The 26427-nt window shown below is 42.4% G+C and overlaps 1 protein-coding gene across 1 annotated transcript in view; it reads left to right on the plus strand.

The window, feature by feature from the left end:
- LOC143352941 (uncharacterized) overlaps positions 1 to 26427 on the plus strand; it is a 138282-nt gene that overhangs the window by 39956 nt on the left and 71899 nt on the right. Inside the window, exons 2-3 of the mRNA XM_076785993.1 lie at positions 8304 to 8700; positions 18321 to 18464. Coding sequence (XP_076642108.1) covers positions 8304 to 8700; positions 18321 to 18464 — 541 coding nt within the window. The remainder of the gene's footprint in view (positions 1 to 8303; positions 8701 to 18320; positions 18465 to 26427) is intronic.

The raw sequence follows: 26427 nt of genomic DNA on the forward strand, positions 1-26427 counted from the left end.
TCGACTCTCCGTTTTCGAGTAAATCCACTTTGACGATTCGCTGAATCGTCCGACGCGTCTGATCACGACTGACCGATTCTACTGCTTGCATACACTATAGCACGCAGACTGCCGCCCGATCTTTGAACACATTTTTCTCGAAAACCAGGCGCCAGACAAAAAAATTTTATTCTTCCTTTTTGACTCAGATTTCCATACAGAATTACGTCCCAATTTGTCTGCGGTATGCGGGACACCCTGTATGTAAAACCGGCGATTTGACCGGTGGCGGTACATTCGGTCTTAATCGTTGTTGACCCACATGGTACATAAAGTAATAATTCATCTCCCTACTTCGAGAACTGTTTCACTATAGTGCAGACTGTCGATGACAATAATCACGGCTTTAACCGTGACACACCCTTCGGAAACCAGCCAATTCCAGGATTTACATAGGGCTCCTCATTGACGAATATATCTGGCAAAGGCGTCTGATCATGACTGACCGATTCTACTGCTTGCATACACTATAGCACGCAGACTGCCGCCCGATCTTTGAACTCATTTTTCTCGAAAACCAGGCGCCAGACAAAAAAATTTTATTCTTCCTTTTTGACTCAGATTTCCATACAGAATTACGTCCTAATTTGTCTGCGGTATGCGGGACACCCTGTATGTAAAACCGGCGATTTCACCGGTGGTGGTACATTCGGTCTTAATCGTTGTTGACCCACATGGTACTTAAATTAACTAAATTAAATAATTCATCTCCCTACTTCGGGAACTGTTTCACTATAGTGCAGACTGTCGATGACAATAATCATGGCTTTAACCGCGACAAACCCTTCGGAAGCCAGCCGTTTCCAGGGTCTACGTTGACGAATATATCGGGCAAAGCAATTAGTGTCGTCCGCGCTAATGAAGTCTCCCTTCGACGGTGAAGTATGCGGAAAGGAATTAAGGGTCGGCCGCACGTAAAGGAGACCTTCAACGACCGCGATCTGCGCGACGCGAGGTGCGCAAATTTGCCCTAAACGTCGTCGGGAATTCCGATTGAAAGACTGTCTCGAGTTTAACACTAAGTTCACGGGACCCTTCAAATCTAAATACTCTATATTTGTAATTTACAGTTATTGACAGTATAAAGATGTGTCAACGAGGAATTATTCAACAAATTTATTTTTTCATATTATTTAAAAAATGGTTGAAAATGTGGATAGACAGGTTCTCACTATTTTTGTAAAGTAACTTAATACAGTCGCTTTCAGTGCTCCGTGAACCTAGCGTTAATAAATCGTGCAGAGAAGAGATCTTCTCGCAGCGAACCGGAAGCGTAAACTCCGTCGCTGGGATTCCTTTCGCTTGTAAAAGCGGCTCGCCTCGCGTTACGCGTAATAACGCTTCGGAAAATTGGTACGAGCGTAATTTCCCCCGGAGATATCTGTAGCGCGATTTCTCAAACGGCGGCGTCGCGTTGCGTTAGTCAATTAGATCCCGGCCGAATGACTTCTTAATTGAATTATCCGTGGAGGAGATTGCGGAAGCTAATGTTCCGCACGGTTGGTTCTTTTCTTAGCCGGCGCCGCGGACTTGTGTCCCGAGGAGATGATACTGACGAAAGAAATCAAGGCCACTTTTGCAATTACCGTGTCGGAGAACGGCATCCGACGGTGTTTGCGAACCGATCCCGTCGAATCCCGTCGACGTCGACTAGAATCCGCCGGAGAACTGACGAAATAGGTTACGGTTCGCTTTGTCCGCGGTGAAATGTAATTTAAATCGTCAGCCGATCCGAAGACTCGTTTTTTCGGACAAAAGTGTCGGGATTGATCAGCGTTACCGCTGACAGGTTAACGAGAATTCGCCCGCGAGCCTTTGCTCGGAGGAGGTAAACGGGGGTGCAACGCCAGTGGGGGAAGGGTTGGCTCGTGCGGCGAAGAACGGAGAAGAGTTAGTTCCCGCCACCCCTTTATTGTCAAACTCGCTGAACTTTCTCTCTCGGCCGAGCTCGAACACGAAGGGACTGTGCGGAGAATCGCGGAATCGTCCACGCGACTCACCCTGTTCTAGGTCAACTGTCGATGTCGCTGTCGGACCACCTGCTCGGAATTTAATGAATCGATTCGCTCGCCACCCCCCCGTTCGTTTCCGAGTTTCCTCCTTTTTGCACCCCGCCCCCCCCCCCTCCTTATCCGGTACAAAGAGTTCCTTCCGGCCTCGGGTTCGATTTATTTTTTCCGGCTGCGAGCAGCGAGGGGGAAATATTTGTAGGCGAGAATTACGATAATACGAGGGGCCGTTTCTCTTCGCCGGCAGAACCGAATTTATGATCCCACGCGATACGTGAGCCCGATCTCCGAGGAAGATTAAAGCGGATATCGTGTTCCTCCGGGATTCTTTCCGTTTCGCGCGCACCGCAATTTGGCCGGCTGTCCGTTTCCGAGGTTTATCGCCGTGACGTGTACCACACGCGGCCGTCGCGTCGAATCCACCGGTAACATTGCCGCGGCCTTATTGTCGTGTAAAAGCGCGGCTTTACTGCCCCTCCGTGTAACACGTTCCGTCTAAACAGCGTTAACCGGATTCCAACTCCTTGCATTCTTGATTCCGTCGCGGCGTAACTTTTCGGCGTAAAGCAACCGCGATATGCGCGCCCTCTCGCTGGCGCTGGGCATTTCGACGGACATTACTTCGCTTGTGGCATTTTGATGAAGAATCCCGTATTCAGAAGTGATCAGAAGTGATCAATTTGGTTTCCTGAAAGTCCAATCTAGGACTGTATGGTCTCCAAAATGCCCATTTGTACGTTATCCTGGAGTAATTTATAATATTCTGCGGCACACTGCCTGTCACGAGGCGTCTGGAACTGCACCTCGCAGTTCCGAGATTTTCCACGACTGGCGCCACTGTCGCTGTCGTGAAACGAAGTGTGGAACCACACACAAATAGAAGAAACCCATATTCAATATCGCAATGAGCACTTCAGAAGTGGTCAATTTGGTTTCCTGAAAGTCCAATCTAGGACTGTATGGTCTCCAAAATGCCCATTTGTACGTTATCCTGGAGTAATTTATAATATTCTGCGGCACACTGCCTGTCACGAGGCGTCTGGAACTGCACCTCGCAGTTCCGACATTTTCCACGACTGGCGCCACTGTCGCTGTCGTGAAACGAAGTGTGGAACCACACACAAATAGAAGAAATCCGTATTCAATAGCGCAATGAGAAATTCAGAAGTGGTCAATTTGGTTTCCTAAAACTCCGATCTAGGACTGTATGGTCTCCAAAATGCCCATTTGTACGTTATCCTGGAGTAATTTATAATATTCTGCGGCACACTGCCTGTCACGAGGCGTCTGGAACTGCACCTCGCAGTTCCGACATTTTCCACGACTGGCGCCACTGTCGCTGTCGTGAAACGAAGTGTGGAACCACACACAAATAGAAGAAATCCGTATTCAATAGCGCAATGAGAAATTCAGAAGTGGTCAATTTGGTTTCCTAAAAGTCCGATCTAGGACTGTATGGTCTCCAAAATGCCCATTTGTACGTTATCCTGCAGTAATTTATAATATTCGGTGGCATACTGCCAGTCACTAGACGTCCGAAACTGCACCTCGCAGTTCCGAGATTTTCCACTACTGGCGCCACTGTCGCTGTCGGGCAGTATGCCGCCGAATATTACAAATTACTCCACCATACCTTACAAATACGCATTTTGGAGACCGAACAGTCCTAGATTGGACTTTTAGAAAACCAAATTGGCCACTTCTGAGTTGCTCATTGCGATACTGAAGCGTCAGTTTGAGTCCCCGTGAACCCTTGCCAGTTCATATACGTATATGGGATTCTTCCATGTGTGTGTGGTTACACAGAGTCATCAAGGCGGCATGGCGGCCCTCTTAAACCTCGAACAACTTCGCGGAAAACCGTTCGTTGCTCTGTTCTCCCGCGTTCTCGGAGAAGGACAGGCAGATCTGCGTTTAAAAACAAAAATTTAGGGCGGCTAGATAACGCGACTCCGCGAGTTGATAGATGGCCAGCCCCACGTCACGCAGTTCTTTTCGGCGCAATATCTCGGCGGCCAGTCGAGCGTTATCATGACGAATGATGAACGCTCCGCCACCGTTAATAAGAGTAATCGTGCTGACCCCCGCCGGTAATCGCACTCGGTTCATTTCATCTCTCCGGATGAGTCATTCATTTCGAGAGATGTTTAATTAACCGTTTTTGTACCCTCGACGCCGCGCACCGTGGGGGGAAATGACTTGGCGGTGGCCGAGAATCCGTACAAAATATCTCCACCTTTTGTTCCTGGAATAAGAAACGAGGAGTTGCGTGCGGGACACGAGGTACCAAACAGCGAGAGATTATTTCAACTGCCATTATGTTGAAAAGTAGCAGAATATGAAATTCTTTTCGTTTTTAAAACACAAGAGTTCATTCTTTTTTTATGGTATCAATTTATCGCAAATAACTCTTAACAAAGTCGAAGCTTTTGTTTAAACGTCCTTTAACTTAACCGCTATTATTAAAGAAGCTCTTAACATTCTGTCCTGATTTGTGTGCCTGATACGATCAATATACATGCAAGGTGTCACAGAAATGTATTTCCTTGAAAGAGGTCATTCCTGAGTTATCAACGAAACACAAACACAACGCACAGTGATTTCTCTATATATGTCGCCAAAGCCTGGATGATAAACGTCGCGGAGTATACCCCGTGAGGGGTCATGGATGGCGAAGAGTGTAAACATTTTTCCTATATTACGATAAAATATTAATTTCTAAGTCTAGTCGACAAATAGTATGTACAGTGACTTCTCTATATATGTCGCCAAGGCCTGGATGATAAACGTCGCGGAGTATACCCCGTGAGGGGTCATGGACGGCGAAGAGTGTAAACATTTTTCCTATATTACGATAAAATATTCATTCCTAAGCCTAGTCGACAAATAGTATGTACAGTGACTTCTCTATATATGTCGCCAAGGCCTGGATGATAAACGTCACGGAGTTACCTCCACTTCCGCGGGGTATACCCTGTGACAGGCCTCGAACGCTTAGTAGTATAAACATAACATGTGTCGGGTATGTCTCCTGGACGATACACGACGCTGCTATGACCCGTGTTTCTGACATATATCGAGAATTCACTGTAATTAGAATTGTGGAGTCGTAAGATCAGTAAATAGACAACAATCTGCCGTGTTCGAACACCACGTCCAGTATCTATGATCGCCCGCGGGTACCCGACATGTCCTACGGTCACAGGGGGGAGGGGAAGGATTGGGGTTGGGGTGGGGGACGCTCGAGAGTGTTCAGCGGTGCTCACGGTCAAACGGGCATTTATGAACGGTTTGGTAAGTTCGGCAAAGTTCGGCAAAGTTCGGACTTTTCAATCCCCGCGCCGGCAAACTTCTCGAACCAACACATCCGCGGGACCGCGTGTCCAAGTTCCACGATCATGAAACGCCAAGCACCCGTTGCTTCGAGTTTATCGCCGCAACAATGTGTATTTTTCGCTCCAGTTACACCCGGTCCGTCCCCGTTCCTCCATGATGTGACCATTCGCGCCGGCATTTTTATTATCCCCGTTCCGGCAACGCGATTTAAGACGGTGTTCGACAAAGAGAATGCCAGCCAATTCCTCTTTTATTCCGTCCTATTACGGAACGACGTCTTGTTGTCGATCCGGCTACCTCGCGTAATTGCCAGTAACCGGGATCCCGTTCTCGTTGTTATCAGGAAGACGCAATCCTAAGCTTCTTCCTTCGTCGGCGACTGTATCCGACGCCTAAAGGTCGATGCACATCTCACCGGCCCGGCCGGCCGGCTCAAAATTATAACCCTGGTTTTGGCCCTAGCGTTTACTGGCGGCAACCGTGTCAGGCTTTGGAACCGAATTTCTTCTCTGGCCTCTCGACCCTTTCCAGATGGCCTTTCGAGAGCGCGTTGACAGTTCCCTGCTGTGCGTGGCACAAAAAAAATGTTTTTAGGGGCTCCACAGCTCCTTAGGTAATCTATCCGTACCTCTCCTTTACAACACCATGGAAATAGGAAACGTTCCTGGCACTTACAATTAGTGAAACAGCATCGCACATCCTTATACAGGGTGGTCCACACAATTGTTTCAAGTCATAACTCCGTTATTATTGCATTTACGAAAAAATGATAAAGGAGAAAGATAAATGGTTCGAAGAGCACTACATCTGTAGGCCTTTAAATTTTTTTTAGATGCTGCAGTGCATGTGCAATTAACAATTGCATCATTTCTTTAAATAGAATAGATTCTTCCTTTCATTCTACGTAAAAAATGATTAGGGTACCATGGCAAAAAAATTATTAGATCTCGAGATATTTTCAAAAAATGTCTTTATTGAAGAAGATACTCAAACACTTCATAACTATGTTGTAAAGGTAAACACCCTTTCGACATTGTTATCATAACAGAAACCGATTTGTACGAGTGAGCATTTCCTAATTCAGTAGCAAGTCACGTATCGTAACTCGAGTACGAAAACTAAGATTTTGAAAAAGTGTAGCTGTATTTCACTTAATACAAGAAAATGTATGACATTTTTTGAAAATATCTCGAGATCTAATAATTTTTCACATTCAACATGTGTTTTTGATTCACAAGAAAAATTACCTGCCTATTTAAAATACGACAGATGTTCCCCTCAAACCCAACAAATGGTAGCTCGAACCTATAGCTCCGAAAGGGAGTACCGTATTATTAATTATTCTGGTAGCTTTTTCCTAATAACGCTCAAATTCCTTAACAAAGTATTCCCCATCTATTACCACGAGGGACTCTGAAATGTTCTAGTTAACAGCTTTTGAAATAAATAATGACGAATTGTTTCACCGCACAGATTGTCAGATGATATTCTTTCTTTTTCGTTAGCGTGGTAATAAATTGTTATTTCGTTTGTTACAACGTTCAAATTCCTTAACAAGATCTATTACCACGAGGAACTCAGAAAAGTTCTGGTTGATAGTTTTTTAAATAAATACAGCATGTTCATTCTGTCTTCGTACTGCCACGCTACGAGCCGGCCGGCTAGCCTGCGAACATTCTCGTCGAGAATGCTAGCCGGCTAGCCGGCCGGCTCTAGCATTGGGCAGCGAACCCCTGGGGTTCTGGTAGCAGAGGACACGCTGTGCCTTTGTTCCGAGCCTCTCGAACCCTCTCTAATAGCTGTCCCGGACCCCAAAATGCTTATAAACGGGGAAAAAACGGCCGGTCGGCCGGCCGGTGAGATGTGCATCGACCTTTATTGTGCTCGTTTGTTCCGCAGCAAACTGTCCACCGTTACGCGCCAACTCGTGCCACCTGTGGCTATCGAGGTTCCCCGAACCGCAACCGGATCCTAGCATTAAATCGCGAGCTGAAAAACGTTCACCTTGTTGAATGTGTTTCGTCGCGATCGCGTGTGCTCGACCGACCGGAAGAAATGCTCTTCTTCCCGCGCTTCCTGTTTGAATTCTCGATATATGTCAACAACACGGTTCCTGCCAGCGTCATATATCGAGATACCCGAACCGTGTTATGTTTACACTCCTCGAATGGGGATAGTTCTGGGACTTTTATCGGCTAGATATTTGGGACATATATCGACTAAAGACTGTACTTTATATGCAAAATAATGATCGTATTAATTTCTAATTGTCTTAGTTGTACTAATTGTATTAATTTGTATCTCGAGCTTCTTTGCCCCTCACGGGGTATTCCCCGCGGTGGTGATAATACCGCGACGTTTATCATTCAGGCCTTGGCGACATATATAGAGAAATCACTGTATTGGTAGTGTAGGAATTTCAGAGAAAATATTAGAAGTTGTATTTGACAACCTTTTTTTACGAAAACCACGTTTCGTAGATCTGTGTCAATTATTGTGAATATTGTACCAATATGACGTCTTTCACCAACATATTCGTGGGATTTTTCTGATTAAAATGAAACCAAATATGATACAATTCCGATGCTATTCACGTGTGCAACGTTGTATCGGAGAGAGACATTTTCTCCGTCTTCTTGTCACTATCGCTTAGTGGTCATAGGCTTTTTATGACTTGTAGACGGATATGACTCTTAGGTTTCCAGCGTGTATTTCAAATGCGACGCTCGGCGAGAACGTCCGATTTTAGACAAATTCTGGTGACTGACTCTTAACCAGAACGGCGGAACTGACTCGTAACGGGAATTCGCTGTACATTCTTGTACTGTTGTCGATTGAAACAAAAATGTCCCCGGTTGTAACCTGCGTCAAATTGTGATAGTATCGCTGTTAACGGGGTTTCGTTTCGAATGTTTGCAGACGAGACAGAGCAGCGGGACTGTGGGGAACGCCGAGGAGCAAGAAGGGATGAGCGGCTGTTCCCCGCGAACGTCCACGGGGACGATAACGATGACGATGACGACAGCGTCGACAACTTCGACGTCGACGATGACAGTTACGTCAGGGCCGCTGCCGTTCCTGCCCGCGGAGACCCAACCATCGATATCGTCCGCGACGAACTCGCAGCAATTTAGCGAACGAGAATTCCGAGGTGCTCAGTACCGATGTGCGTCCGCCATGTTTTCGCCGGGTTCTTCGTCCGCGAACACCAGCCATTTGGCGACAAGCAACCTCTTTTCCCTGCCTGTGTCGCCGAAAAGACCCGCGCCTGTCTCGTCCAGTAAATCACCTAACATAACCAAGTCTCAGATGAAAGGTGAGTCTTATTAAACTAACTGTCTTAAATCACAATTATGTTAATTCAGTCACGTTGTAATTCAATTGCACAATTGAATTACATTGTATTTCAATTAGATAGTAATTCAACTACGGCGTAACTGAATTACATAATTCAAACCTTTCGATTAATTCAATTACTAATTATTTTAATCAGATGTGTAATTGAAATACAGTCAGAGTTGTACTAGTTCAATTGCACAATGGAATTACATTGTATTTCAATTATATAGTAATTCAACTACGCTGTAACTGAATTACATAATTCAAACCTTTCGATTAATTCAATTAATAATTATTTTAATCAGATGTGTAATTGAAATACAATATAATTGAAATACAGTCAGAGTTGTACTAGTTCAATTGCACAATGGAATTACATTGTATTTCAATTATATAGTAATTCAACTACGGCGTAACTGAATTACATAATTCAAACCTTTCGATTAATTCAATTAATAATTATTTTAATCAGATGTGTAATTGAAATACAATATAATTGAAATACAGTCAGAGTTGTACTAGTTCAATTGCACAATGGAATTACATTGTATTTCAATTATATAGTAATTCAACTACGTCGTAACTGAATTACATAATTCAAACCTTTCAATTAATTAAATTGGCAGAAAGACAAAAGATTCTGATTATTATCGTAAAAATCATTATTCATGAACGTTTGAAAAAAAAAATTTCTGGAATTAAAACACTGCAATTAGGAGTAGTCTCCACTAGAATGAGAAAATTTTATTTTCCGCGCTTAAAATTGCAGGTTTTCTAACAAATCAATTATGTTTTCATAGTAGTCATGACAATAAAAGTTCTCGCATAGGGTTTTCCCAGTTCTGTCCTAGTTTTTTTACGTCCGGAGGGATATTTCGTAACGATCCAGGATTTCTGGCGTTTGCTTCCCTTTCCATTAACTTGTTTGTAAGTTCAGTTAAAGTTAAATGGAGAAACATGTTAACGGCTCCCAACATAGTAATCAGTTTTATGGCCTTCTTCGCTGCGGAAGAAATAGTACCTCACCTGTCGATGTATAAGATGTCATAAATTTCCCGACAACACGAGTTTGGTTTGATTTCCTTATCGTGATCACAGTCTATACAAGCCTGAATAAGAAAAGTTGTAAAAAGCAACTTTCTCAATATTTTTCTGATTCATACTAAACGCACTTCTTCTCAAATTTTCATACCAGATCGTTTAGTAAACTAATCCATCTAGCTCGACGGAAAAGTGAGGTCGTTCGGTCCGTTTACAAAAAGGTTATTCGTTAAAAAGTTATTTAAACTGCTGTCAATTATGTGCCCGACTGTAGTTGTTTCAAGTATTTCGAGTCCCGAGAGTAAAGTATTGGAACGAGCATTATTTCCATTTATGGAGACATTCGTTTCGGGCGCAAGTGTATCGTTTATACAGGGTGTCCCAAAAATATTGTACTTCATTCAACGGGGAGATTCCCGAGTTTTGAATTTGAAAGAATTCTTCATGAATACGTAAAATTTGTAGTCCAATTATCATTAGTAGTATAGAGGGTGTCCCAGAAATGTTGCACGTCCTTGAAATGGGAGATTCCCGAGGTCATTTGAAGCAACTTTTTCCTTTGTGAAAATATTCTCCGTTGCTTCGTTCAGAAGTTATCGACGAAAAACGCGGACCAATCAGAGCGCGGTTATAGCAGAGGGTGACGCCTCCCGCTAAGCGTGGCGTTGCCATTGGCCGAGCCGGAATCGGTCCGTTGCAGCCGCGCCCTGATTGGTCCGTGTTTTTCGTTAATATCTCGTTAACGAAGCCACGAAGAACATTTTCGCAAAGGGAAAAGTTGCTTCAAATAATCCGACGAATCACCACCTTGAAGATGAAGTGAGTACAAGATTTTTGGGACGCCCTGTATGTCCGAGGAACCGATGCAGCAAGTTTACTGCTGTTGTCAGGAAGCGGGAGATGGAGTAGGATCTTCGAGGGAGCACGACGCGACGTTTAAAAGGGAGACGTATTGAAGTGTCTGTTGAAATGAATGGCGGCGATGTTCGTGGCATAAGCGCATCGGGGAAAGATAACATTTGGCTGGAAACAGAGTAACTTGTACTTGGAAATTTCCAGTTTGAATTGTCGGAGTTCGATAAATGTTCGGGAACGTGTTTCTCAATTGTCATCGGTGCTCCCTGGCCAACAGAAACTTTCATAAATTATAGAATTAATTAATTAATTATAGAATTGGTTCGATCAAAGGGCGAAATCTGGAAAATCATTTCCATCGAAATTTCCTTCATCGGATTTAATCGGATCGATCTCGGACAGAATTCGTAGCGGCGGAGCTCTGATTGACAATGAACGTGCTGATATTAAATGTTAAACAAATGTGCCACTTTGGGCACGGACGTTGCGGCACAGTCGGGCTCCTTCCGGCGATTAATTGTACCAGGCGGAACGTTGTGGAAAGAACTGCCACTGGTTAAGCTGCAGATAACCGTGTGCGTCAGAGGAACGTGACGCAGGTTCATTATTTCAGTAATTACCTTGAAAGTTGCGATACTGTTCGTTACACGCGTTATCCGATATTTCCGAAGTTACATTGTATGTACGTAGCATCTACGATGCGTCGGTAGCTGGTCCGACCGCGGGAGATTAATTTATTATTCAGAACTTGTTCCCCCCAGAGATCATGCGTACGATAATTAGACAAATTCATTATTTCACTCGGCTCTATCCCGATCACAATTATTTCGGAAAGTTCACTCCGACATTTTCGGAACTTCCACCGGCGGCAAATTGAAAATCCGACCGGTCCAGTTTCCGGGGAGGGGGGGGGACGCCATAAATAGAATAATTTTCGTTTCTGCGAAACGCGTTTCAGCAATTTCGAAAATTCGGGGATAACACGATGACGAATTCCCTCTCGGGTTCCACGCCGTGGCGAAACGAGATCGAAGGAATACCGAGCGGAACATTGGAAATCAGCCCTCCGGACAAGTCGTAAAATCGAATTTTTCGTGTTCGGAGCACGACGAGTTCGTTCGACGTTACTTTCTCAATTCGTTAGCTCCGTCGAAACGACGCGACGCTCAGCCGTCGGACTCGTGACGGCTCTGCTCGAGTCACGGTTGTTCTCCTTTTTGTCGATTGTGATCGCGGGTTAACAAGCAGCTGGCGGTCGCCGCCGGGCTAAATAGCCAATTAACGCGAGTCCCGTCGGGAATTGATTTTTCACGGAAGCGCGATTGCTTGCTCCGGTCAGTGTCTCGCCAGATCAAATCGACTCGCAATCGAGGGGAATACACGCTTACCCCCTCTCCACCAGTACCGGATCGGTCACGTGACGTTGCGACGCACGCACGACGGAGACGAAACGCGTCACGTGACCGTGCCATGGCGGAAGGGTGGGGGAACAGCGCCGTGGAGGGGGAAGCGTAAAGGGGGGAGGCTGTGGGAGTGGGGAGACTTAATCCGGCGACTCCGAACTTTACGCAGGAACGTTTCTGGTAGCGCGTTGAGCGAACAAGAAAAAAGAAATGTGGAAACTGTAACGATCGATCATTCGGCCAATATGAAGCGCGTTTTTACAACCCCGGGGAACGGTCGACCGTTAAGACTTTTGACGGAGTCAGCGATAATCGTCGGCCATTGATGGTCCCGCTAAAAGCGGAGGACCTAGCCGAACGATGTTCGAAGTCAAAGAGATCCGCGGACTGTGAGTCGCATGCGAGAGAACGTGCCTCTTCCTTTGCTGCAAAGTTTCAATTCCTGCAAGTTCCGTTTCAATTGGGCACTTTTTTTTCTTTTTTTGGAGCGGACGACGCACAGTGTCGCGAATTTTAGGTGGAAAAAAGTCAGGAAATAGATGTAACATTCATGTATTCTTCTTTCGGAACGTTTACTAATTATACCCATAACAATTCATTCAATAGCGATGTAAGTATCGTAATTAATACGTGAAAACTCCGAACCGTAATACGGCGAAATCGTACGTTTATATTTGTACTAAAGAAAATTATGTCAGAGCGATAAATATGAATTTTTAAGCTTCTATGCACGATATTCTATATTAACATAAGTAAATATTTATACTAATGTTCACAAAGTTCGTTAACACTAGAACGACCGAGCAATAAATGCGACTGACGTATATTCGTTTGTAACAGTGACAAGACTGTGCCCATTCAGACTTCATGCAACTTTTATTGTACAATAATATGTGCTTCAATGAAGAGGTTCATTAAAACATTTCCGATGAAAACATTTTTACAATTTCAGTAATTGTAAAAGAAAAAATTAGGAACCAGTCATTTTGACTGCTCCGGTCGTTCTAGTGTTAATATAGTCCTTTGCAATCATTTTTAGAGATTTTTTAAGCACCAGTTTTCTATGCCGGTTGGTTGACTTTAATAGAGCGGAACTAGAAAGTCTCAAAAGATCGCATCTTGAAATTTTTAAGAAATCAATTAAGTTCAAACTATATAGAAGGGATTCTGACAAAAATCAGCAGCAAATATCTGCTAACCTGCCTGTAACAATTTTTTAAAATCTTTGTAAAACCGTACGGTGGACCGAGTGGGCATTCTGGGAAAGTAGGAGGAAAATTGTTATACTTGTTTAACACTAAGAACGCCAAACTAGAAACCCCAAAAATTCCATAAAATCAAAATTAGTTATTTAATGAAATAAAAATTGCAAAAAATTAAATGTACGATACTGAGTAATCCTCCAACTTTCTTGCGTGTTACAGATCCTAATTAAGTTTAGTACAATGAATATATCAACGTAAAAATTCATTTTAAAGCCTGCACAAATAATTCCGTCAGCTACATATGGCTGACGTGGCGTTCAACGTGTTAATATTATATTTCTTATTTATTTTTATATTTGTTTCTATAATTTATATAATATTCTTCAACATAAATATTGTTTTTAATGGTTCTACATAAGTTGAGTCTCATTTCACGACCTAACAGAAAATTTCAATCGGTCCGAAGAAGTGTGAAACGATCGTCACGTTTTTGAAGTTTCGTTTAGAATTTCTTGTATACAACGTTACCGTAACGCCATGTAACTTGTTGACTTTTCCTGTAATATACATACAACCCATTTCTCAATAGTCGCAACTTTCTTTATTGTTTACTTTCCGAAAAAATTTCATAGCACGTCTAGTCTATCACGAGCGGTCATTTGACCATTTGTACAATTCATGTTATGCGCACTCCTGAAATTCTTTTACGAGTCCACAATGTAATTGTGGATCTACAGTGTAAACAAACGCGCGATTGGAACAAATGCCTAGCTTTCCTTCGAGCTCTTCGAACAGAGAGCATCAAAATTTTACAGAGTGTATCATATAACAGAGATTATCACGTGTTATAAGTGCTAGTTTCAACAAAGTGAACAGGGCCAACAATATTTTGTGCTATCATTTACATTTGAATTGTTTTTATTTATGTTCTCAATGTTCTTTCCCCGTTTGATTTATATTTTTTTAATCTCTTTCAACATTAAGATACATATTCTTTTTTGAAGCGGTCATTTGAAGCGCTCATGGTAGCATTAGGTATACATGAAACGTCGGTAGGTTTAGTATTAAAGCTCGCGATGCTCGAGGGACTCGAGTTACTCTTTTCGCGAAATCGCTCGGTTGATCTCTGCCAGCGATGTATAAGTAACTTGATCGGCGATCAGCATACCGTGGATACACACCGCAAGCAGAAATAAACGAATTTTCCGTGGCCCTTTGAAATCGATCGTTCCGCGAACCGATTCAAATCGAATCCTTATCCGGACCACGGTTTCAACCAGCCGGTTAAGACCGGGACTTCCTGTTTCACGAGTCTTTAACGCGCCGTGTGTTACGCGAGAGCGAAACAGGAACCTTTAATTGTAACATGGATGCTTTAACTCTAAGTTCTAATGGCGCTTCGGAGTACCACTTACCTTTAAAATGTTGCCGCGGTCTGGAAACGTTTAGAACCACGCGAGGACTTGCAATTACTGCTGATTTACAGTCTTCCGCGATGCCACGGAGTGACGGCACCGCTCCGAAGTACCATATTCAGGTGCAAAAAGCAGGATTCTCTTGCGCGCTGTATGGGCTTCTATGAAAGCGTGCGGTTTTGAAAGCGTTTTTAATATTTGTGGAACGCTGCTTTTCGTATGCATTTTATATGACTGAAATAAGCGACAGAAGCAAGAATTATCTGAATTATATATTTTCGGTGTAGCTGTTCGGAGATTTAGTTGAAAAACAGTAGAATAATTTATGTTACAGAAGCATTTTATCTGGAGCAATACAATCTCAGGAATTAATTAATCATTCGCGAGCTTGCGGACATTCGAATCTTGTGATGTGTTTCAATTAGCAAATTCAGTTCCAAGTAAAACTGTTCCGTCACGTATAATCCTCCTTACCAGGTAAAGTGTTTTGAATGAAAGGAGTTTACAGTGTTTACTCGATACATGTCCAAAACACGGGTCTGGCCACTGACAAATATCGGCAAGGAGATACTGTTCTTTAATCCACGAGGTCTCTGTAACTTCTTGGCCCCTCACTGGGTGTATTCATTGTCAGTGGGGATAGTTCCGGGACTTTTATCGTATTTGCGACATATACAGAGTAAACACTGTAATTATGTTCGCAATTTTTCGTGACATTCTAGTTATCTAGGGTTAACACTAATTAGCGATTAAACCATGGAGCTCCAGGTGTAACGGGGCTTTCCGCCGCGGAAACCCCCAAGGAATACTCCGCCATTTTCCACGCGCCTCGGGCCCGGCCATCTTCTATTCCCACGAGCTTCCTAGTGAGCGGTGGCTATTCCACCAAAAGAAAGCCCCAATTGAACAATTCCGTGTACTCTGTAATTTTCCTACCATAATTCATAATACCAATTCTTTTCTAAATATTCGCGCGAGGTTGAGGAGAAGATTTCGCGCGGTATCATTCCGGTTACAATTCAGACAGCGAGATTTGAGAGACACATATGCACGATAACTCGGCCTGGGATATCTTCCGTGCGATCTTTCTTGCAGCAGCCGTGTGTCTTCGGATATCGTGGGCGTTATCGCGAAAAGTGCGGCCGCCCCGAAAAAGAGGGAACGCGAAGAAAAGGAAGAGAGGAACGCGAAACCGCAAACTCGTAACCGGGTTAAGCAGGAGCTATTTGTCGGCGGTTCTTCCTGCGCGCTTTTTCCTCGGCGTTGCCCATTAGCGCAAAATCACGAGGTTTCTCGGTCCGTTCTGTTCGCTCGCGTTGTCTGCCACTTTCTCATCCCGCGGAGCAGAACACAATAGCGCGTGGATATGCCGGTGCAGAATGTGCTTATAGGAAGACCATAGCCGCCGGTACGTGCAAAATCAATGGGCCGCGAAACGAGGCTATTAAACGGTCGAGTCGAGCACCGATCGCTTGTCCCTTCTCGTCGCAGACGGTGTTCCGCGTTCCGAAGCTGAAGCCGAAGCCGAAGCCGAAGCCGAAGCCGAATCGCGCCGCGGGATGTGATCGACCGAACCGTTTAATCAGTTCGAACGAACGAACGATTCTCCTAACTCCGCCGTTTGGAAAAAAGCGAAACACTGTGCCGACGCGCACCGGCGGCATGAAAACCGAAGGACGTGTTTCTCGATTTCCACGAGATCTTCGACAATCGATCGCCGCCTCGTCCGCTGCTCCGCAATTTCGCCACGCGCCAGTAATTAACCGCGTCCATCGGATATTTCGCGAGTATTCTCTCTGCCGTTACTCTCGTGGATTTTTATTTCCAGGAGAAAATCGAAGTTCCGGTATCTGTATGGACACATTAAACGGGGTAATTCATGGGGGAAGTTGTTTAGGTATCACACATGTACGATTTATATATTTATAAGGATGTACCAAAATGTATTTTCTTGAACGGAGCGATTCCTGAGGTCATTTGAAGAAACTTTTTCCTTTGCGAAAATGCTCTCCGCCGCGTTGTTGAGGAGTCATTAGCGAAAAACACGGACCAATCGGAGCGCGGCTATGGCGGACGGATTCCGGCTCGGCCAATGCCAACGCCGCGCCCAGCGCCATCTGTCGCCGAGCCGGCAATCGTCGCGATCTGATTGGTCCGTGTTTTTCGTTAATAACTCCGCAACAAAGCCGCGCAGAACATTTTCGCAAAGGAAAAAGTTATTTGAAATGACCTCAGGAATCAACCCTGTCAAGGAAGTACAACATTTTTGGGACACCCTGTATAGAGTGATATATACAAAATTATACTTGTCTTTCAGACGTTTCCTTTGCATTAAATTGCATTATTAATTTAGTGGGATTTTCTTCAGGCTTAAATTAGAACTTTGTCATTGAGCATTTCCTAAAAGAAAAAGTAAAATATCTACTTATATATATATATCTACTCATATTTGTCTTAATGCTTAAATAGGTACTTATTAGTTAGTAATTAAAGAAAAGTAATAATATTTGTATTCAATAAATTGACTCATTATCTTCGACAGAATGATCAGACGTACGCGATGTAAAATCGACACACAGCTGTAAAATCGATTGCAATTTTGTTAATATTTTGGATCTCACATAGAAGCTTCAGGAACATTATTATAGGGTAAGAGACCCAAATACTGAGGGGGTGGACAGATTACTGTGCCCATATTAATCGTACTTATTTTTAAAGCACAATGAATATTAAAAAACAGATATATAACATTAACTGATTGTAATGCAAAAAAATTTAATACCTCGTTTTTGATATTCATTATGCTTTAAAAATAAGTATAATTAATAGACTGCGGAACTGATCGTAATGAAAAAATTTTAATACCTCTTTTTTAATATTCATTGTGCTTTAAAAATAAGTATAATTAATAGACTGGGGATCTTTATGCAAAATAAAAAATTTTCACCTGAATTGCAACGAACTGAAGTGAAATAGACATTTATTTTCTTTCTTATTATGTTTTACAGATTCAAGATATTATAATGGTATGTTTAAATTTTTCCAATATTTTTGCTACTTAAAATTACAGCTACTGATTTTTGTCATAAATGCATAAGATGCGCAGTCTAAGAATTAATATAGGCACAGTGATTGGTAACCCCACGGTAATTGGGTCTCCTAGTGTTATTGATTCGTGCAAAGACAATTCGATGTTTTTGCCCGGTTCCACGAGTTGTCCCCCTTAAAATAGAGAAACACTCGTGGAGACACTTCTGAAACGATTCTGAAATGCTTTTTGGTACTCCGAACTTTTCGCTTTCACTGTTTCTGGTTCCCGGTGAAATGCAGGCTCGTCCGAGCCATTAGGCGACAGCAGAGACACAGGGCTTATGCAAAAATTGTGGGACGCGCGGAAAAAGTTTTACAAAATAGAATTAGTCACAAAAAACAAAGAGAAGTAATTTACCATGAATAAAGTTAGGTTTCGGTTTGCCACAGCTGACAGGAAGACGAGATGAGTGGGTGCACACTGGCATAAATGATGAATGCAAACTGGCATAAGATCTACGAAGACCTTGAGGCAGATCTGGTAGAATTTGTATTCTTGTCCGTGTGTTATTCACAAGTGAAAGAGATTGTTGCAATCGTGGTTTTATTAAATGTATTCATTGTATATAAATGATTTCATTGTTGCAGAGTTCAGGGAGGCTTTCAACCTATTCGACAAAGATGGCGACGGAAGCATCACGAAGGAGGAGCTGGGCAGGGTGATGCGCTCCCTTGGACAGTTCGCAAGGGCCGAGGAACTTCGCACCATGATGCAAGACATCGACGTAGACGGTGAGTTTGCTTGTGCAATAAATAAAATAAATAAAAATTCTTCGTATCGATTGCAAGCAGCGGAAGGCAAATGGAAATTTTATGTTTTCAAATTTTACCATTTATACTTTTATTAAACCAAAATAACCGAGTTTCAAGTATCTGGAGACGTTTCGATGCTTTCTTCTTCATGAAAATGTTATTCTTATTTTGACCGAAGCAACAATAATTTAATTTTGAATTATTTTAGCTAGCTACCAAATCATTACTTTTTCCAATTACGACGTGCGCAGACAAAGGGCTGCGTACTAGTGATATTAATATATTAATGTTCTTACATTTTTTCATTTGTGCACTGTTTTAAATTGCACTTTCCTATTTCAGTCGTAAATGCATCAAATAAAAAGTGGTAGTGGGATTTTTTAGCGATAAAGTGACGCTCTCATTCAATATGAATTTAGTTCGTTACTTTATGCACACCAGTAATCAAATTTAGAGGTAGTAGAACGTTTCAAACTTTTTTTTCACCAGCAAGCTCTTTTTAAACTCTGTCCTTGAACTTTTTTAAAAACAGCCTGACGTGAATATTTAATTTCTTAAAAGTACCGAGGATTTGAAACATTTTCTTTAATAAAACATGTCTCTTTCCATTCGCAAAGAATTCGTGACGAATACATAACTAGAAAATAATCAATAAAATGGTTGTGTCGACAACTAACAATAGTACGGAAGATTTTGGAGCGTAAATTATAGTTAATTTACACATAGCAATTCTTGAATCTGCATAACTTCCAGCACAATAACTCTCGAAATTATTTATGTCAGTGGCGAATAAAATTGTGCACGATTCGCTATTAAGAATTGTAAAAATACGACATAAACAACGTAGAAGCGATTACCATCTATTGTGTCAAAGGTCACCGAAAAGAGACACAAAATGCACCCCCGTAATTCAGCCAGTAACGCACACACGTAGTGCGGAACATATACAGGGTGTCCCAGCAGACTGTCATCTTTTGTTGAAATTTCCATTTCTTTGCCTGCAAGGTCATCCGAAGGTCATGGTATGCTAGGTCGTTGAATTCGTCTTGACACGGGCTATAATACTGTTAAGTCAAAAATACAAAGTGCCATTTAAAAAATGAAGGTGACCTTAACAATACTAAAAGAAAAATTTTGTTCAAACTTTTTTTTATGGCAATACATAGCCAATCGAAAACTTATCAACATTTGTCTAAAATATTTGTTTGTCAGATTATCGCAAGTACTTGAAAAATCGTGAAAAGTGTAACGTGGAGCACCCTGTATAAGAACTTTAATATCGACGGCGTGGTCCCGGAATAGGCAATAAAATATTTCAAAGCGTATCGAATGTGCTTCGATAACATTTATCAGAACGGTGATATTCGCCAGAAGCGTCGGAATTATTATCCTTCGGGTTTAAATAAAATCCAGCAGCTATTGATTACTTTCGAGTGGGGCGGCGCGGCGCGGGTCGAACGACAGCATAATCGTTTCAGTCGCCATTCCACGAAGGGTCCGACGTGGTGGCTCGTAAACAAGGTGGCAAACAATCTGGCGTAGGACGAGGAGGTCTTCAAAGTTTACCATTCGTCCGTGTAACCGCGTTGGCCCACTTACAACCTTTCCACCCCGTCGGCATCGACTTAATTGCGGGCAATTTTCGTGAAAGTGAAGTGTCCTCCCGCGTGACAATGGAGAGAGGACGTTCCGCGAGCCCGTAGCATCTTTATTAAGCCCGATCTACTCTTTCCTCCGACCATGCTCGCTGCCGCGCAACCATGCTACCCCCACCAGGCAATTTTCTTCTCCCGCTACGACGTCTTCCTTTTTTCTGTGTTCCTCTATTTCGACCCTCGCGTTCTCCAGGAAGAATGCAGAGTTGGCCAAGAACGCTGGTCGAACGACTGCAGTCGGGCTAAAATTTCTATTGTTTCGACGACCAACGACGATTACTCCTACCCGCGACCGTTTAACGACCGCAATCTTCTTAACTTTTCCAACCCTTCAGCCGGGGAAACTTGCTTAGAGATATTTCGGTGGATAAGAGGCCGCGATCATTACCCTCGAACGACTCTGTTAAGTGAAACGTCAAAATTCAGATTGAGGGCCCGGTCTTCGTAGATTCGTGATAAGGTAGAGTGACTACGTTACCGTCAAAAAATGGTTTCACGTGCCTCAAGTTTTCGTCCTTGTATGAGAATATTTTGTCGCTGGTAAAGGGCTCGTTCGAAAGAGGAAGGTTCAATCTAGTGCGCGCTGGCCAGGAGTTGCCAAAATTGTGCAGATATTTGGTAATACAAGCGTTAGAAGTAGGCGAAAAATTGAGCCCAGATTCTGTAGATTCGTGATAAGGTAGGGCTACCACGTTACCGACAAAAATCGGCGAAAAATGGTTTTACGTTCCTCAACTTTTCGTCCTTAAATAAGAATATTTTGTCGCTGGTAAAGGGCTCGTTCGAAAGAGGAAGGTTCAATCTAGTGCGCGCTGGTCAGGAGTTGCCAAAATTGTGCAGATATTTGGTAATACAAGCGTTAGAAGTAGGCGAAAAATTGAGCCCAGATTCTGTAGATTCGCGATAAGGTAGAGCGACCACGTTACCGACAAAAATCGGCGAAAAATGGTTTTACGTTCCTCAACTTTTCGTCCTTATATGAGAATATTTTTCGCTGGGAAAGGGCTCGTTCGAAAGAGGAAGGTTCAATCTACTGCGCGCTGGTCAGGTGTTGCCGAACACCTTGTGTTCAAGAATCAAGAACGTCTTGGCTCTTAATATTCTTATAAATATAAAAATGATAGGACTCATTTTAAAGCGAGAAGTTCAAAGCTAGTTTCATGACACATCATTTTATTCTAAGATTCTCGTTCACGATTTAGCAAGCGAGAAACTGAAGGCACGTTTTTCTTTTCTGAATATACAATGAATTCTCGATATGTGTCAACAGCACGGGTCTTGCCAGCGTCATGTATCGTCCAGGAGACATACCCGAGCCGCGTTATGTTTACATTCCTCGGCGTCCGAGACCTCTCGAGCTTCGTGGCCCCTCACAGAGTATACCTCGCGGTAGTGGGGATAGTTCCGCGACATTTATCATCCAGGTCTTGGCGACATATATAGAGAAATCACTGTACATTCGAATGTGAAAACTTTAAACAAATGTTTTCGTAACTGAAACCACCATAGGTTTAAAGATCGATGCTTCCTCCTCGCAACGACATCTTAAAAGTTGATTTGCGATTTATTTCAGTCGTTTCGTCGAGCTTCGAATGAGAGGTGTGGTCGCCAACTTTACAGTAGTGTACAAGTCACACCACGAGGGCTTTTCACGAGCGAACTCGTTCCTCATTTTTGTTGCAAGACGGATCTCAAGTCTTTGAGTGGAAATTATTAATTAAAAAGTCACGGGACTATCCCGAGCCCTTAGGGGAAGTTAAATATGGAAGACGTGGCTCGAAGGGAGCATCGAAGGAATTTTCGGGGCTTTGTACGTGACGCGCAGAGAAATATCGGTACCTGTTGCTGATTCTTCAAGCGGCAAGAAACCGCCTTCTTTCATTGCAATGATAAAAGCATCGTCGTCCGCGATACTTCTCTGTGATTCCCGTGGGCTGACGGGAAACTGTGTTCCAACCGAAATTAGTTGTACGTCTAAACTACCGTCACGCCGAGGTCACTCGCCGCGCCGAATTCGCAAACTGTCACCGTCAATTGCGATTCGTGCTTACCGCGCGTGAAATTTTTCCTCTCTATTCGCGGAAACGCCTCGGCCCGCGACACATACACACATGCCAAGCCCTATCCGTTGCTCGTGAAATCCTGCGCAACACGGTGACAGAATTTTTATTAATTCTACGCCTCGCTGAAACCAATGGACCGTGAACTGACATGTTCCCGCCAGCGGTTTCCGTGGTGTCCCGACTAATAAGTATTAGGTCTATGGGAAGGTTTTGTCGTTTTTTATTTTCTTATAAGTTCGAAGTCATTTGTTTAGGTCTTGTGTCTTTCGATGCGGAAAACTTATTGATCCGTTTCGATAACCTTCAAAATTTGCAATTTTCTCTATATATGTCGGCAAGGCCTGCATGATAAATGTCGCGGAATTAGCCCCACTGTCGCGGGGTATACTGCGTGAGCGGTCACGGTGCTCGAGAGGCCTCGGTAAACATAACACGGCTCAAGTATGTCTCCTGTACGATACTCGGCGCTGGCAAGACCCGTTTTGTTGACATATATCGAGAATCCACTGTATTTTGTTCAATTTAAAAAATTTGACACACGTAGGAGAAGGTAATAATCAGTTGGGGCTAAGTTCGAAGAATATTTGAAGATGTGGAAGAATTTTCCAATCAAGTTCCTCAATTTTTAGACTTTTTTTTATAGATTATAAATGCATAAGAGAGCACTAAGAGGATCAGTAAACGTTCTAATTGGAGAAAGCTTGTTTCGATATGTCGAAGTACATTCAAAATTACATTTATTTATTTAAGTGTCTCGGGTTCGTTTTGAACAGTTGGATAGCGGCCAGTCGCATGGTGCGGCGGTATGTGGTGCCACGCCATTTTGATCCATACTAAATTCTCGTATGCAGATTGTCGTAAAATAGACCGTATGACGTTTCATTACCTTCATAATAAATTATTCATGTTTGGAGGATACGTGTTTACCGTTTATTTATGAAATTAAAATACATTCAGTAGAAATGTAAATGAATTATTTATTGACGTGTTTTCAATAAACTAAAATAAACCAGACACGCTTCGTACGACCGTGAAACTGCGACTGTTTAATAAATACAATTAGTTTTTTTAGAAAAAGCAAATTTCTTTGCTGTCGGTACACTTTTGAACTCGGATGTTCCATGTTACTGACCCTTATCTTGCGCTTAGATCAAGATGTCAAGTAGTCGAGAGACTGTTTCCTTATCCGCATAGTGAGTTCACTTATGACAAAAACAGTGCGGGTCCGACCGACTTTTAACTGTTAACCCCTCAAACACGGTGCCAGCATATATGTATATGCCCGCACATTACGTCGAGTAAATGGGACTTCGAGACAAAAGCCATATCTCGGGTTTTTATGACGTATTAAAACAGACTTCAATTCATAGAGTGCTCTCAGAGAGTCTTTAATCATTACTAACTACAATTACGCTATTACGGATCGCAAATTTAACAATTTCATCACTTACATATTTATTCTAATTGCATCTGTATTATATGTCTGATTACTTATATTATACTGTACCTATACTTCCTCTTTAATTGTTGCTATGGGATATTCTGTACGGGATTGACCTCTGGAGATTGTTTAAAAATTTTGGACAATTGTAAGAAAAAGTATTGTTCCAAAATATGCAAATATCTATTTTTATCTCGAAACTCCTTCGAAAACTAGCAATTCAAAATTTACTTTTCTGTGTTCGATAAGATTGAAGTGTCTTAATCATTATTCTGTACACAAGATTAAATTAATTTGTTCAAAGTATTAGCCTTTGAAGTCATTTGTAGAGCAAAAACGAAGATTCTTTTCTAGACCGGAAGCTTCACCACATCATTCCCAGATCGTGACTTCTTCTATCCTCTCATCAGCTCCAGGCCACTGTAATTATAACTTGAACTTTCCCATGAAGATAGTTTCAATTTTTTGCCTCGGTTGTAAAAGCTGGTTTAATTACCTGAAACTTTGTGTTCGCGTGCCCTGCAACGATTTTAAACAACCAAACAATGTATAACACACTGCATGCTTTTGTTAAGAATTACAAAGACATTGGTACAATGTGCACCAGCCTAAGGGACCAAATGACTATGCCTATATTAATTATACTTATTTTCGAATTGAATATTAAAAAAGAGATATTACATTTTTTTCTTTAAAATCAGTTAATATATATGTTGTGTATCTATTCATTAATATTCATTATGCTTTGAAGATAAGTATAATTCAGATAGGCACAGTAATTTGTACCCCCACAGTAATTGGGTCCCTTACCCTACCTTTCTTCGAGTATAAACTATAAAACTCTTAATAATCATTTGACTAGTAAATAATACTATACATCGCGTCATGAATCATCGAAAACCGACTTAGGGGGTGAGTTCTACAAACACATTAAAATCTATGGAAAAAGTCGATGGAAAACTATACAAAATTGAACATATACCTTAAAGTAAAGTGAATATTTCACTACTAAATGCAGTGTTCTTTCGATATAAGACGACGATGCTAATTTCGCAACAAAACATCTCTATCCCCTCAGTGCCAGAACGGGAGGGTGTGTCATATTTCGTCCCTTTTCCAACTTTATAGTACCCATAAACTCTCGGCCCACTCGAGAACAATGTCGAGCCGCATGGGCACCCTCATCCGTAATACGGCGAAAGCCACCCCAAGCCGTCGTCTTATGTCGAAAGACACTTGTAACACTGTGCATTATATCACAGGTCCTCCAACACCCATTTAGGGGGTGAGTTCCACCATCCATTAACACACTGTCACGCTGGTCACATATGGATCACATAATAATCCATCATTAAAAATTAATCTCTTTCGTGATACAGCGAATTCTCGATATATGTCAACAACACGTTATGTTTACACTCCTCGGCGTCCGAGGCCTCTCGACCTTCGCAGGGTATACTCCGCGGTAGTGGGGATAATTCCGCGACGTTTATCGTCCAGGCCTCCGCGACATATATAGAGAAATCACTGCATTTATATTCAAAATGAATTTTAGCAGATTTTGAGGAATCTGGAAGGATTGAAGAGGTAATCAATATGATAAATTTTAGCTTTGGAGCTTGGGTCCCAATTTCAAAAATTTCCCAATTTTAAAGAAGCAATCCATGCGATAAATTTTAGCTTTGCAGCTTGGGACCCGATTTCACAAATTTCCCAATTTTAAACAAGTAATCCATATGATATGTAGTGGGGGTAATTCCGCGACGTTTATCGTGCAGCCCTTCGCGACATATATAGAGAAATCACTGTATTTATGTTCAAACTGAATTTTAGAAAATTTTGTAGAATCTGGAAGGATTGAAGAGGTAATCAATATGATAAATTTTAGCTTTGCAGCTTGGGTCCCAACTTAAAAAATTTCCCAGTTTTAAAAAAGTAATCCATGCGATAAATTTTGGCTTTGCAGCTTGGGACCCGATTTCAAAAATTTCCCAATTTTAAACAAGTAATCCATATGATATGTAGTGGGTATAATTCCGCGACGTTTATCGTGCAGGCCTTCGCGACATATATAGAGAAATCACTGTATTTATGTTCAAACTGAATTTTAGAAAATTTTGTAGAATCTGGAAGGATTGAAGAGGTAATCAATATGATAAATTTTAGCTTTGCAGCTTGGGTCCCAATTTAAAAAATTTCCCAGTTTTAAAAAAGTAATCCATTTGATAAATTTTAGCTCTTCAGCTTGGGCCCCAATTTAAAAAATTTCCCAATTTTAAAGAAGTAATCAATATGATAAATTTTAGCTTTGCAGCTTGGTTTAAATAAATTTCTGCAATTTTGTGGGACTTGTAGAAACTTCGGCGACAGTGATTGCTCCATAGTGGTGTTTGCGTCGTTTCGTTCGGAGAGCCAGCTTCGCAGTCGCACAATTACAATTCTTTCGCGTGGTTTCCGCGCACACTAATGGACGGTCGTCATCAGTATTCCAGCGTATTATTCCCCTTAATCGGCCAGTTCGCTTAATTCTCGCCGCGAATACCAGACCGCAGGAAGGAATGCGTTTCAAGCAATCGGAATGGTTCGATACTACAGCACGGGGGGAGCCTTCATTTGAGGGATGCATCGCCGTCGATGGGAGGGGGGGTGGGGGTGGCTTCGAATTTCGATACAGCAAGTATCGAGGCAAGGTCGTACGTGGCAGATGTATAATTAGAAGTAACGTGGCTAGCGGCACGCGAAACAAGAGCGTTGCCTTCGTAATCACGCCTACGTAACCAGGG

Source organism: Halictus rubicundus, chromosome 3 (assembly GCF_050948215.1).
Source record: "Halictus rubicundus isolate RS-2024b chromosome 3, iyHalRubi1_principal, whole genome shotgun sequence".
Taxonomy (NCBI): domain Eukaryota; kingdom Metazoa; phylum Arthropoda; class Insecta; order Hymenoptera; family Halictidae; genus Halictus; species Halictus rubicundus.